Source organism: Anabrus simplex, chromosome 2, assembly GCF_040414725.1.
Source record: "Anabrus simplex isolate iqAnaSimp1 chromosome 2, ASM4041472v1, whole genome shotgun sequence".
Lineage (NCBI taxonomy): Eukaryota > Metazoa > Arthropoda > Insecta > Orthoptera > Tettigoniidae > Anabrus > Anabrus simplex.
This window is the reverse complement of record NC_090266.1, coordinates 276,324,633-276,340,492: the sequence shown is the minus strand read 5'-3', so window position 1 is coordinate 276,340,492 and position 15,860 is coordinate 276,324,633. Positions and strand designations below refer to the sequence as shown.

The 15,860-nt window shown below is 44.0% G+C and overlaps 1 protein-coding gene across 1 annotated transcript in view; it reads left to right on the top strand.

Moving 5' to 3' along the window:
- LOC136863512 (cell adhesion molecule Dscam1) overlaps nucleotides 1–15,860 on the top strand; it is a 938,330-nt gene that overhangs the window by 595,337 nt on the left and 327,133 nt on the right. Inside the window, exon 15 of the mRNA XM_068225977.1 lies at nucleotides 13,724–13,871. Coding sequence (XP_068082078.1) covers nucleotides 13,724–13,871 — 148 coding nt within the window. The remainder of the gene's footprint in view (nucleotides 1–13,723; nucleotides 13,872–15,860) is intronic.

The window sequence follows — 15,860 nt, the reverse complement described above, 5'->3', positions numbered from 1 at the left end:
GGCTTTAAAACGGAAGTTCGCATTCCTGAAGAGCAATCCTCACAACTCTGTTGCCAATGCACCCCTTAATACAATAGACGTCAGTCTCTCTTTTAGCTCAGACAATTTGAACGCACTTTGTTCGCAGTTTGAATGTCTTGCAATATTTGCTTCATTAATTAATATTTGTGAAGTGTATTACCTTCATGCAATGACGTGGAGGCCGCAAAATATGACAACCATGCCCTTGACAGCGCTCACTTGCAGTTTAAACGACACGCACCCCTCATGTCCAGAGGAAAGAAACCAACTGAAGACGCTCATTATCACTAGGGCGGGGATCAGAAGCTGCCGCCTGGTAATACGTTCGCCGTCCCAAATATGGAAGAGAAGAGCGAGACCTAATGCTATCCGGTGACCGAACCAACAGACTCCAAATACAAAAGGGACTGATGAGACACCGCTTGTATTATTAGCACAATGTACCTGTGGTTTACAGTATACTGTCATTCCACAAGTTAGCGTGTGAAATTACATTCTGTCTTAGGCAATCTGACGACAACGTCAACATACTTAAATAGCCTTCAATTAATGAGCAATTGGTTAAACATTGATACTGTCTATAATATATCAGGGTAACATTAAAATATCCTCGATGAATACATTTCGATGCCGAGAGTACGCTGTTAATTAGTGATCTTACGAAATGTATATGTGTTTTGTTGAATTTACCCACAGAAATGAGAGAATATTTACGAGACTGCATTTTGAATATTATTTCGGCATGACGTACTTGTGACAATCAATAAAATTAATGTATGGAACGACGCATGTCTGTGGTTTGAACTCCACGTAAAGTCGCATGCTCCGTTCCGCGCTTTACGATCAGAAGATAACATAAAACTAAAAACCTGACTGTTTACTTTGCTCCTTCCCTGTCGATTGCCCAGAAGAACCAATGCATTAAAAAAGAGGTAATTTGAAATAAATATGTGTTTCCCTCTCTGTTATAATACACAGTTCAAAAAATTAGGGGAACATGTTTAGTAACGTCTGGTATGTGAACGTTAATTTGGTAGATGGGGTTCCATTTTTTTTCTATTTTGCTTAACGTCGCACCAACACAGATATGTCTTATGGCGACGATGGGATAGGAATGGTCTAGGAAGTGGAAGGAAGCAGCCGTGCCTTAATTCAGGTACAGCCCCGGCATTTGCCTGGTGTGAAAATGGGAAACCACGGAAAACCATTTTCAGGGCTGCCGACAGTGGGGCTCGAACCCACTATCTCCCGATTACTGGATACTGGCCGCACTTAAGCGACTGCAGCTATCGAGCTCGGTAGATGGGGTTCCAATGGTCGTACAGCATACCTTGAGACCTAAGCTACTCTGGGTATGTCATATCGAAATTATACTCCATCTGTCAGTATCTGTCAGATGACCCCTCGAAACAAAGTGAATAGCGGTACGTCCGTGTGTCATTGTGAGATACACAGACTACTGCGGTCATTTGAGCAGCACATCCCATGAGACATCTTAACGAGTTTCAAGTTGCAAGGGCCGTAACTTTGATCCAGGAAGGATGGACTTTTCGTCGTGTTGCTGTGGATCTCAATATCTCTTCGTCAGTTACTCAACGCTTGTGGAATCGCTACAATGAGACAGGCCTGTTCACAAGGAGGATTGGACAAGGTCGTGGACGCATGAGAACCCCACAGGATGACCGATATCTGACCATATGTGCGTTGCGGCGTCGTTCAGCAACTGCCAGAGAACTGCAACAAGACCTCAGGAGGTTCACTGGAGTAACGTTGTCTGACCAGACAGTAAGGAACAGGTTAGAGTGCCCCGTTTAACGCAGCAACATCGCGCAGCTCGCCTTCTGTTTGCCCGTACCCACGTTAACTGGCAACTTCACCAATGGAGGCCTGTGTTGTTCACAGACGAGTCCAGATTTCCCCTGACACAGCGTGATGGACGTCAACGTGTATGGAGACGCCGTGGTGAGCTGTAAATGCCAAATATTTTCCAGGAAGGCGACCGATTCCGACAAGGTTCTGTGATGGTGTGGGGTGGCATCAGTATTGATTGCCGTACGGATCTTGTCGTCGTCCGTGGTAATCTTACCGCTACGGGGTGCATCGAACAGATACTGCTACAGCATGTGTTGGCTTCTGCATATGGTGTTGGCCCTGAATTCGTACTCATGCAGGACAATGCCAAGGCTCATGTAGCGTGCATCACCAAAGCTGTCTTGCGAGAACTGGACATGCAAGAGATGGAATGGCCAGCAGTGAGTCCCGACCTTAATTCCATCGAGCATGTGTGGGATAGGCTTGATAGAAGTGTTCGTGAGCGTCCTGTTCCACCACAGACTCTCCAAGACCTCGAACAGGTTCTCATTGAAGAATGGGACCTGATACAGCAACGTGTCCTCCGTCGACTTATACGGAGCATGCCACGTAGGTGCCAAGCTGTGATAAATGCTAATGGAGGACATAAACCATACTGAAGCTCTCCAACTGTGATAAAAATCCACCCTGGAAGACTGTTATCACTTTGTTTTCGCCCCTATTGGGACATTTCCGCTTGTGTTCTGAAAATGAACGCGAATCCATCGATGTTCTTTTGTATACATCAACGGTAAAAAATAAAGGTTTAGTTGGTAATATGTCTCAGTGTGATGTATTGTTTTGTTGAGCATGGCATACGTTCGAAAACATGTTCCCCTAATTCTTCTGAACTGTGTATTTCCTTCATTTCGTTGCGTTCATAACTTAAACTCATACTGCCCTAGTATTTTCAATAAAATTATTTCTTTAATGTATAATGTCACGTTGTGTCCCCACAAAAAAATTTAAAGAAAATATAAATATGAAAATAAAAATCCACAGCCTGTTTCCAGTCATTCGACCGAGTCAGGAATGAAACGAATGAAAACCCGTATCCAGTGGCGAGGATAGGAATTGTGCCGGCTGCCGAAGCCTATCGCACTCCTCTGGGGCAATCATTAATGACTGATAGATAAAATTAAATGATACTGGAAGGTGTTGCTGTGACAGGGAAAACCACAGTACCCGGGGGAAAACCTGTCCCGCCTCCGCTTAGTCCAGCACAAATCACACATGGGGTGACGGGGATTTAAACCACGAAACCCAGCGGTGAGAGGCCGGCGTGCTGCTGCCTGAGCCACGGAGGTCTTCTCAATTTGAAAATAAATTTGAAAATTTGGTCGTGTCAGATTATATTTAAATCTAATTGCGGTGGTAAGCTTTACCTCACTGACACCTGTAAACGTGCTTTGAAGATAGAAAATTCGTTACGTATCAAAGAAAATCAACAAAGGTAGTTAATCTACATTTCATGAAAAAATTAAGTAAGAAATATACTGCACAATTACTGAACAGAATCAACTAATCCGACATTAGGATAACTGCGCCTTAACACCAAATTTTACAAACTATGTACAGTCAGAATTAATATATCCCACGTATTTCTTCTAGTGATAGAAAACCTTATTTAGAATCAAATCGAGATTACGATAATAATGACTTACAATAGAACAGTAGCTGTATGAAGTCACGTGTAGAGGTAATAATATGCAGAAAATGTTTATAATTACAAGTAACTTAAATCTTCCGGGCGTAAACTGACCTCTGGAGATTACGGGGAGAGACTACAGTCAGGTCACGGTAAACAAACTAATATGTTATGGATGGTAGACTTTCCTACTATAGGAAACAACCCCTTATCGATATTTATCTTGTAAGACCCAACGATTTATACACTACCTGTATGACAGTACCAGAGGAACTAGCAAGCACGCTGCTGTGGAATTAAATATCAAGTATCTCTCAAACACAACCTAGATAATGAGGAAAACATTAAACTGTACCAGTATAATGAGGCTAACCCGTTTGAATTCCAAAAGTTCTTAATGCAAATTTTTCCTAGCTGGGCATCAGAAGCGGGCATAAATTTGACGTCGGATAACTCCGTTAATATGATGAATAGGGGTATTGAACAGTTCGTGCCTTATAAATTACTAAAATAGAACCCAGATTCGGAGTACTACAACAGGAAAAGTATTAAAGGAGATGTACAGCACAAGACCATTTAGTACGGAGTATATGAACAGATTTCACAGACTGTTCATAACAAGTACATGAAAGACGTGCTTTTTTCCAGGGAAAATGGGTGGAAAAATCTCTATAATTATGTTAGCAGAAAAGAAGGAACAACTCATGATGAGTCAGTGATAACACAGGCCTGCATAAATATTGTTTTCAATTGTTTTGACTTTAGTAACTTATTTCTATGTGCTTTTCATTGCTGATCTTAAAGATGAAATCCCTTTTCCTCTATAACGCAAAAAAAGAGATGTGTGTTGGAAAAATTAACTATAAGTCGCATTTACTTTGATTTTAGTTTTACATTATAGACTATTAAATGAATAAGTGACACAAGTGAAAAATTTGTATTACTACGTAGTTAATAAAGGGCTGCCTGGCCGAGGCGGTAAAGGCGTGCTCGGTTCGCCCGGAAGGACGCGGGTTCGAATCCCCGTCAGGAAGTCGTAAAATTTAAGAAACGAGATTTCCACTTTCGGAGGTACATATGGCCCTAAGGTTCAGTCAGCCTACACCAAAAATCAGTACCAGGTTAATTCCTGGGGGTAAAGGCGGCCGGGCGTAGAGCTAACCGCTCTACCCCGTCGCGTGCCGAGGTTAACAATGGTGGAAGCCTTTACCTTCCACTCTTCCAAGGGCCTTCATGGCCTGTTCGGAGGTGACTGTTCTTCCTGTTTTGACTCGCTGAGGGTGGTGCCTTTTCAACATCCAACAGTAATCCGCTATCATATTATCATTCCATCTTCCTTTATAACTAATTTCCATTTCCTTAATGTCTTAATGAAATAGTTCACCATGCTCCTCGATGATAGCACCGAAATTTTCAGCGAAGTAGCTTCATCAAATTTTCTAAAATGTCTGCAATAATGGACTTGTCATTTGGGGTCCTTACTGTTACCGTTCCCAAGAAAACTGGTTAAACCAGCTTAAAAGATATCCAAGCTGCTCTTTTGTTTCCATTTTCATCTTAAAATTGGCATGAAGAGGGAAAACTGTGGTGTTACAATGTCACGCTAAAGGATCGATGTCCGAAATATTTTTTAACCCTCCAAGTGCTGATGGTTTCACTCTTAAGTGCTGAGCATTCTTAAGGCAGTGTGCAGATACATGTTTTAAATATAATAAATACAAATTCGTTACTACATATGGCATATTATATATCTATTTGTTCAGGAAGAACTAGGGAATAAGATAATAGTAGGATATTTTACTTACAAGAATCCAGTAAAAGTATAATGGACGATTAGCCAAACATTTTTTTAAAAAAATTTAAAATTCCAATTTTTTATCTGAAATTAAATTTCAAGATATATAAAATGTGCCAAATTTCATTACACGCACAATGATATATAATAATAGAAACTTCAATGAATAATTAAAAAGTCACAGGTAAAAAGACTCGGAGAGAGTCTGTTGTGGTGGGCCATTAGGTCTATATGTGCCTGGTAGGGTTCGCACGTTTGGATTGTCTACATCACTACTTGACGCATCACTATAGTCACGGATATCTAAATTAGGGTTATATTCTTCCGCACTTCCAGAAGAAAAGTCGTCTAATGTTAAATCACCAGGAATATCTTCTACATTACCAATGTCGTCTGCACTTTCATCACTCCCGAGCTCCTCCAGTGCTTCTCTAATTGCACTAGAACCACTGAATTCACTCATGTTTATATTATAATAATCACCAAATAAAATAAACCAATTAAAATAGAGTACATCAGCCACACAATGATCACAAATCGGCTAGCAAACAATAACCTTCAAACGCGCGAAGCAACAGCGCAGTTTGAGCAGACGTAAACAAGACCAGTTACAGCTGACAAGATCGCCGCTTACTGAATTATTTCCCCAACCAAAGACCAACGTACACTTCCTAACAGATAGAGAATTTCATTTCGCAGCGAGAATATTCGTAAAATCGATTGTTATGCCGATTTTAGTAGTTGTTATATCAGTTTTACCAATCGTCTCACTGCGAGACGATAGCACTTCAGCCAGGATCCGAATCGTCTCGTAGTGAGATGATAGCACTTCGAGGGTTAAAAATAATTTTCAGTGATTCGATTTTCTGCCATAATACATCAGTATCGATCTATTGATTCTACACCTTGTTGAATTGAGCACTATATCCGCAGTCACTTTACCACCAAAAGCGCTTCCAATAGCGCTTACCAGAGAATATCTCACGGCAGGCTGCTACATTTTCTTCGTGGGGACCCCCGAAGCGCGGCAAATCTACGTCGCCTCCGACATGCTGTTAGTTCTAAAAAGAAGGATACAGCAGGGAGAATTGAGAAAAATATGATACTATGGAAGTATCGGCCTGTCCCCACATCAAACATGCTACTACGCAGATTAGGTATTAGGTTGCGTAGTACTGGAGATTGTAAGAGCCTCCGTGGCTCAGACGGCAGCGCGTCGGCCTCTCACCGCTGGATACCGTGGTTCAAATCCCGGTCACTCCATGTGATATTTGTGTTGGACAAAGCGGAGGCGGGACAGGTTTTTCTCCGGGTACTCCGGTTTTCCCTGTCATCATTCATTCCAGCAACACTCTCCATTCTCATTTCATAGCATCTATCATTCATTAATAAATCACTTTGGGAGTGGCGACCCCATCGTACTAACAGCCTATATCTGCTTCATTCATTACATCCCTGACCCGGTCAATGACTGGAAAACAGGTTGTAGGTTTTCATTTTTCAGTACTGGAGATTAGTAGTAAAGACCAGGAGAAAAATCCCATAGGCGGAAATAGGAAGTGCGTGCAGGTAAAACCTGGTGTGTTGTACATAGCACATACAAGGCTGTGGTCTAGAAACCTAGGTATTGTTGGTTGTGATCATGTATCATGCACAAGTCATTAACCCGTTCCACGCCAGTCAAGTTATTCACAGGATCAGTCTTTCTGGGCACTGTTGTGACTAGCGCGGACCTTGCCAGTTACGGAGCTATGCGGCAAGAAATCCTAGGACCTGCCGCAACGCCCGGTCCCCTTTGGGTCCCTAGTACTCAGCCTAGGATCCCGGAGAACGAGGCCACGCCCGCCGAGGCGGGGAACTGCAGAATGGTTGTGACGCATGACGCCGTGCCTCCCTCCTCTTTGCTCGGGAGATGACCCTGTATGCCGGGCAACTGCGGTGAGAGGCCGGATGGTTCCCCGCGCAGTTGGCGCACACCGACATCTTCCTAGGCGCGCAGCAAACTGTGTGATGGTGGTCACAGCACAGCGGTTGCAGCGCACTTGGAGCCCACAGCTACGCTGACAGTGGCCCCACCTCCTACAGCGGAAACACTGCAAGAGCTGTAGAATGGGACGTACAGATCTCATCTGACTGCCACTTCCTGCTGAGATCCTCTCCTGATTTGTCTCTCGTTTGACTGCATTCCTGGGTGCAGTCGTGGGTGGCCCTCTCCTAGTGGGCCGGCGTCGTCTTCTTCCTGGTACGGGGCAGCGTCCTCTTCCTCCTGATGGCTGTCTCTTCTCAGCGGGGGAGAAGGCCGCGTCCTGGTAGCGCCCCTTTTCCGGGCCTGGTGACCGTGTGGGTGCGGGCTGCCCCACTGTAGCTCCGTCTTCTCCTTCTTGGTTGGCGTCAGCAGCTTGTGTAGGCGTCTTAATGTGGTCCCTGTGGGGCACATTGGGACGTCTGTATGGAGAAGGAGGCGTTAATAGACCGAAAGGTTTGAGTCGCAGCCTCGGAACGCCCGGATGCGTCCACATTCACTGAAGTGCTGCCGTCCAGTTCCCGGTGCACCATCCTGCTCTGCGCCCAGGTGGTGGGCCTGTTCTGGGCGGCCCGTGCAGTTGGGTGACATTCCTGGTAGGAGGCCTTTGTCTGCTTCCACGCTTGGAATGAGGGCCACAAGACCTGACTCGCAAATGCGCGACGCCAGGGTGCGTCACCCTCCACCTCTGCGGTGGGGTCTTTGGCCCCGACGGGAGCAAATAGGTGCGGGTCCGTACTCACCTGCCTATTTTTCTGCCTCCTGGCAGTGTGGGTGGCTGTTTCTTGTCTGCCGGTGTATGCTGGGTTTCTTCTCATTCCTGGCAGCCAACCTGAAAGAACTGGGAATGGTTCCTCTAGTAGTAGCTTATAAAGCCCAGGTCCTTAGGTCGCATGTTTAGCGCCCAGGATCGGACGTCCTGGACTATTTTACACGGTATCTCTCCTTCGCCTTTGTCCTCTAGCTTAAAGAGGTGTATGATGATGAGTACAGTCTCCCTGCATAAAAGTTCTGGCCCTATAAGCAACGGGGTGCAGCGGATACGCGTCGATACGCTCAACGAACGCCTGCACAGAGCCCCTGTAGTCAAAGCCCTCTGGCCCCATCATCCCTGCTGATACGTTAAAAATTACCTGTAAAAGAGATAGCACTGAGAAGTACTTACTGAATATGCTCTTAGTGTGTACTCAAAAGTACCCAATGCTCTCTTAGAAAAGTACTGGCTTGGCTGTACTGAGAAGTACGGGAAAGCCTGACGAGTAGAGTGACTAAGGGGAAAGCACGCACGTCCATCCGCTATCACGGCTAATATGCTTGTTGCAGAGCCGATATGCACCGCACAGAGTACCACAGAGGAAGTGGCACAGCTCACAGACTCGCGAGAAGGACAGTGCGAGTGACCTCACCGATTGCGTATTTCGCGGACCACACAGTTGAAAACATCCATGCGAAACTGGCATGTAACACTGGCCAAAACGAACTGAACATTAAGATGTCTACGTCCGTTGAAATTGTTTAATATACACTGACTGACAGAGCAAATGCAACACCAAGAAGGAGTGGTTCGAAAGGGATGAAAGTTGGGGAAAAAACAGAGACGGCACGGACGAATAATTGGTGTTTATTTCAAACCGATATGCAGGTTACACAATGCGCACGGCATCGACTCAGTAGGATGTAGGACCACCGCGAGCGGCGATGCACGCAGAAACACGTCGAGGTACAGAGTCAATAAGAGTGCGGATGGTGTCCTGAGGGATGGTTCTCCATTCTCTGTCAACCATTTGCCACAGTTGGTCGTCCGTACGAGGCTGGGGCAGAGTTTGCAAACGGCGTCCAATGAGATCCCACACGTGTTCGATTGGTGAGAGATCCGGAGAGTACGCTGGCCACGGAAGCATCTGTACACCTCGTAGAGCCTGTTGGGAGATACGAGCAGTGTGTATGCTGAAACAGAGCATTGGGCAGCCCCTGAAGGTACGGGAGTGCCACCGGCCGCAGCACATGCTGCACGTAGCGGTGGGCATTTAACGTGCCTTGAATACGCACTAGAGGTGACGTGGAATCATACGCAATAGCGCCCCAAACCATGATGCCGCGTTGTCTAGCGGTAGGGCGCTCCACAGTTACTGCCGGATTTGACCTTTCGACCTTTCTCCACGCCGACGCCACACTCGTCTGCGGTGACTATCACTGACAGAACAGAAGCGTGACTCATCGGAGAACACGACGTTCCGCCATTCCCTCATCCAAGTCGCTCTAGCCCGGCACCATGCCAGGCGTGCACGTCTATGCTGTTGAGTCAATGGTAGTCTTCTGAGCGGACGCCGGGAGTGCAGGCCTCCTTCAACCAATCGACGGGAAATTGTTCTGGTCGATATTGGAACAGCCAGGGTGTCTTGCACATGCTGAAGAATGGCGGTTGACGTGGCGTGCGGGGCTGCCACCGCTTGGCGGCGGATGCGCCGATCCTCGCGTGCTGACGTCACTCGGGCTGCGCCTGGACCCCTCGCACGTGCCACATGTCCCTGCGCCAACCATCTTCGCCACAGGCGCTGCACCGTGGACACATCCCTATGGGTATCGGCTGCGATTTGATGAAGCGACCAACCTGCCCTTCTCAGCCCGATCACCATACCCCTCGTAAAGTCGTCTGTCTGCTGGAAATGCCTCCGTTGATGGCGGCCTGGCATTCTTAGCTATACACGTGTCCTGTGGCACACGACAACACGTTCTACAATGACTGTCGGCTGAGAAATCACGGTACGAAGTGGGCCATTCGCCAACGCCGTGTCCCATTTATCGTTCGCTACGTGCGCAGCACAGCGGCCCATTTCACATCATGAGCATACCTCAGTGACGTCAGTCTACCCTGCAATTGGCATAAAGTTCTGACCACTCCTTCTTGGTGTTGCATTTGCTCTGTCAGTCAGTGTATTTGTGGATATTACTTTACATGCAAATTTAATTAGGTTCAATTTATTTATTTGATAAGATGGCACCGAATGCCTAGACTATCCCCAGTGCTCTCCACTGCGCTGCTAAGAGACCAACTCACATGGAATACCACGCTATTTACGGAAAACACCGTATGAGGGCTCGCTACGGACATGGAATCTTCATGGACAACTTGTTCAAGTTGGGTAAAATGTTCTCTCGCCAGTACGACTCTGGCACCGCGAACCAGACCATATAGCACACTGTGAATGATTGCAAGCTAAAAGCCTATCCTGAAATTCTAACGACTTATATATCAAAACACAAACAGCACTTGCGTGGATAGGACTGAACTTAAAATGTACACTCGAAATCTATAGTAACTCGTAGCCAGAAATATTCATTTCAGGCAAGAAATCAGTACAGCCCTCAGAACCTCCCGGTACTTGCTTACACTCTCATTGGTGACATCCATCCGACGCATTAACACATGCACTCATCTGAATAGTGAGGGGAGGTGGAGAAAAAGAAGTACGAGGAAACCTAGCATGAACGAAACACACACGGAGGGGAAGTTATTTGCTTCCCCGCCTGCCCACACGTCCCACTGGGTTGACAATGAAGGGAGGAACCACACGCCTCGTTCAAGGCAACAGACGTAATGTGTGTTTCATCTCATTGAGGGTCAAATTCTCCAGTTTCTTTGTAATTCTTGTGTGTGAGGCCTGGCTGAAATGTTAGCGGTCTCGACTACGACTGCATTATCAAATGGCATTGCGCTCAACTACTGTAAGAAAGAATGACCTTCATTTTCGTCAATATAGGCCCTGTTAAATACTGCTAATGAGACGAAGAAAAATTGTTATCCTCAAAAACCAAAGGAAAAATAACCTACCATTATAATTATGAGAGACGCAAGGGTGTTTAGAAAACCGATCCTATGAAGTTATTGTCAGCGCTGATCAAACAATTAAATGCCATATATTGGGGTGGGATTACATCGTGCACGCTTCATCGCAATTAAATTAAAGTAAATTAATTGTTTTCCCTGATTAGAAAAAGCTAGTATAGCCAGAATGTTTAACCTTAGAAACATCTTAATCAGCTCCCGAAAAAATGGAGTTGGGAGTGGTCTTGGTTACTTCGCCTTCATCCTCAGGGTTGGCCAAAATCTTCGCCCGAAAGTTACCTGTTTCCTTTTCCACCCGTAATTTTTGCGGTCAGGATTGTACAATTTTCTTTAGATTAATTTGTTGGTTCAAATTTATGTAAATAAGTAAGTATGGTATTATATTTTACCTCGTTGTTGTTCAGTGCTCAGCTCGGAGGCTTGTTTGGACCTCAACAGCTCCGACATAATATGTCATAGGTTGCCCAGGTGTCACTGAAAAGGCATATTAGGGTGATGTGGGGTGAGGTACTTTCCCGATGCTTTCCTCACTGAGTCAGAAGTTGCTGTTACGTAAAAGCCATACTATAAATAAATACTGGATGATAAAACATGTTAATAACCATATTTAGTGTATAAGTTATATTTGATTGACTCTGTTACGTTTCCCTTATTTGTCTTTTTTAATTATTTCTTAAATGATTGTGTTGTCTTTAAAACAATTGATAGCTATCTACAGGCCTACGGCTTTGCGTGAAATTCGAACAAGTTTTGACATTTCAATTTCTAAATCCCACACACACTGCCCGTGATTCTATCCATGCCTCCCTAGACAAGATACTAGCAAAGGTGTCACTGAGTAGTTATTTCGTAAATCTAATCACCAGCACTATTTAGGCTACCATGCAAAAACCAGTGAGCCACAAGGGGGATAAAAGTCCTGAACTACTGCTGCAACAGCACGTTATTCTGTATCTACACACATTCATAGCCTAGTCCGTGAAATCACACCTTATATCCGGGCACCATTCCAGAGATCTGGGTTCGAACCTGGGCGCTGCACTTGCTATATTTACCTTTGCTTTAACAAGAACTTCCCACATTTTCTCCAAGAAATGCTGCTATAATGTGTTTATAACAGCCTGGTACATATACCAGACATTCACCCAAATAATTACCTAGAAGTGGGAGGAATCTTGCTAAGGACATTATCGGCTGGTCAATGAATCATCACTAGTTCATCTTATTTATACCGAATATATATATATATATACTAAATAAATATCGAGTGGTGATTTTACAATTAAGACATCCCAGAGTACCATAGGTTATCATGTCCGACTCGTTGGCTGATTGGTCAGCGTTCTGGCCTTCGGTTCAGAGGGTCCCGGGTTCGATTCCCGGCCGGGTCGGGGATTTTAACTTTAATTGGTTAATTCCAATGGCCCGGGGGCTGGGTGTTCGTGCTGTCCCCAACATCCCTGCAACTCACACAGCACACATAACACTATCCTCCACCACAATAACACGCAGTTACCTACAAATGGCAGATGCCGCCCACCCTCATCGGAGGGTCTGCCTTACAAGGGCTGCACTCTGCTAGAAATTATTATTATAGGTTATCATGTCATTTCTACCCTTGAATATACTCAGCTCTAATGAAGTTATTCGAATTAAAAGTTCAAGGGAAAATATTTCCCGACTATTTATGGTTATACGTGGGGAAGAAAAACTGCTTCTCTAGTGAGTACATTACATAGATGACTGGAAAATGGTGACCGAAGATTGAAATAGTAGACGTGTAAAAAAACTAACCTTAAATAGGAAAAAGGGGTGGGGGTGAAAATCAAATTTTGATCTTCTATTGGCTTAGGAGTACCTATTCGAGTAACCAGTAGAACAATATGGATGACAACAGACAAGCAAGCACCAACAAACCATACAGTGTGAGAAATAATGAGTCAAAAACACAATTAGTCTGGCTCCATAGCTAAATGGTTAGCATGCTGGTCTTCGATCCAAGTGGTTCCGGGTTCGATTCCCGGTCCAGTCGGGGATTTTAACTTTCATTGGTTAATTCCTATGGCTCGGGGGGTTGGATGTTTTCTGACGTCTTCACAATTAGATCTCGTCTTAGGTAGGACCCCATTCTCACAGACGCGCAGGTTGCCTATACGGCGTCAACTCGGAAGATCTGCCACAAGGCCTCTTCAGAGGCCACACGCCATTATTACTATAGCAACAGAACTGTGATGAGACAGTTCTCTGAAGTAGTTTTATCTTTCAATTGTTACAACCTATCGTAAAGTACTCATGTAACTACATTGATTGAACTGTCCTTCAGTTTTTTGTACCCTTCACCTGTGATTAGCTTAGGTGAGGTAAGGTTAGGTTAGGCACACCTTTGAAGTCATTAACTGATCAGTTCCTGATTCTTGTCTGCTAATTTTATCTATAGTCGCCATAAAACTGGGAGAAATGTGATGTACTTCTTTTCAGCTACAAAATTTAGCATGCCATGACCTATACCTGTTACGTAACTTGTGTTGTGTGTTGCAGCCCTCCCCAGATTCGTTGTGCCTCTGACGAAGGAGACCGTTCGAAGAGGTCACACAGCAACCTTCCTTTGTGAAGCTGCGGGTGATGTTCCTATGCAAATAGCATGGCATCATAATGGAGCAAGGATCTCTCCAGAAATTAATTATAGGCAAGTACCAGTATAATACTGTAAATAGAAATTTCTGAAAGTGGAACCATTCTTACCAAAAACTTTACCCACTGGCCAATGAACTGTCACTAGTTTTTTATAATTAGCTCCCAGAACAAATTTTGTTTGACAGATAATACTTTATGCACACACTAAGTACTCAGAGCTGCACTCCGCAGTTGGTGATTGGGAGAGAGACCTTTTCATGCATGCATGCATGAATTCAGTTTATTCAATCACTCCTGCATTCATGAATTAAAAATACATTAATTCATCCAGTCATGCAATCGTCAAAATGGAATTTTCTCACCTTACCTGCTGGAACTCAGACACTTATTCATTCACTCATCCATTCGTTCATTCATTCATTCATTCATTCATTCATTCATTCATTCATTCATGCACTGTGCCATGTGGAATGATCTCACCTTATCAGCTGGAGCTCCGTAGATGTAGACTGAGACCATTCAACTCATCCAGTCATTCATTCATTCATTCATTCATTCATTCATTCATTCATTCATTCATTCATTCATTCATTCACTATGCCATGTGGAATGATCTCACCTTATCAGCTGGAGCTCCGTAGATGTAGACTGAGACCATTCAACTCATCCAGTCACTTATTCATTCATTCATTCATTCATTCATTCATTCATTCATTCATTCATTCATTCATGCACTGTCCCATATGGAATTATCTCAGCTTATCTGCTGGAGTGCCCTACATGTAGGCTGAGAGCATTCAATTCGCTCAATCATGCATTTACTCATTCATGCAGGAATGCTCTCTCCCAAGTTGGTGGCTATCCATGACTGGGAGAGAGACCTCTTTTCATGTATGCATGAATCCAGGTCATTCATTCATGTATACAATAATTCCTTAATCATTGATTCAATAATGAATTCACCCACATGCTCACTCATTCATTCAGTTAATTTTTCTTTTCTTTTTTATTTAAAGTCGCATTACGTCGCACCGACACAGATACGTAGGTCTTATGGCGACATTGGGACAGGAAGTGGCAATGGCCGCAATTCAGTTAATTCATAATGTCCATCAATCATGAATGATTTGCAGTTATTGTGGTTGCACAGTTGGCAGATTCCCTATCAGGTGCTTACCTCTTATTTACAGTTATTTATAATTGTTTACCTGGCTTTTTCTTAAAACATTCGTACGAAGTTGGAAATTTATCGACAATTTCTCTTGATAATTTATTCCAATCCCTTACTCCTCGTCCTAGAAATTAATATTTTCCCCACTCTGTCATCTTGAATTTCTTTATCTTCATACTATGATCTTTCCTACTTTCAAAAGTTCCACTCAAGCTTATTCTTCTATTTATGTCCTTCCACGCCAACTCACCACTGATCGCTCGAAACATACCACATAGCCGAGCACCCCGTCTCCTTACTCACAAGTCTTCACAGCCTTTTTTTGCAACATTTTAGTAACACTACCCCTTTGTCGGAAATTATCCATAAAAAATCGTGCTGCTTTCCTTTGATTTTTTCCAGTTTTCGTATCAAGTAGTCCTGGTGAAGGCCTTGTACACTGGAGCCATACTCTATCTGCGGTCTCACCAGAGGCGTATACGCCCTCTCCTTTACATCCTAACTACAACCCCTAAATACTCTCATAACCATGTGAAGATATCTGTAACCTTTCTTAACTACATAGTTAATATGATTACCCCAATGAAGATCATTCCTTATATTAACACCTAGGCATTTACATTGTTCCCTATGAGGTACTATCACCACATCAACACAATAATTAAAACTGAGCGGACTTTTCCTCTTGGTGAAACTTACAATTGTAACCTAAGTGTAACGTTGTTCGGACTACTGACGCAAATAAATACTTGCACTAACATGAACTAATAGGAACTAATAATTGTTCTAGAGTGTATAACAATGTTAACGTCTAGGACAAAAATAAAAATAAAAAATAAACCTTAGCAACTACAATTTAGAGATCGGATG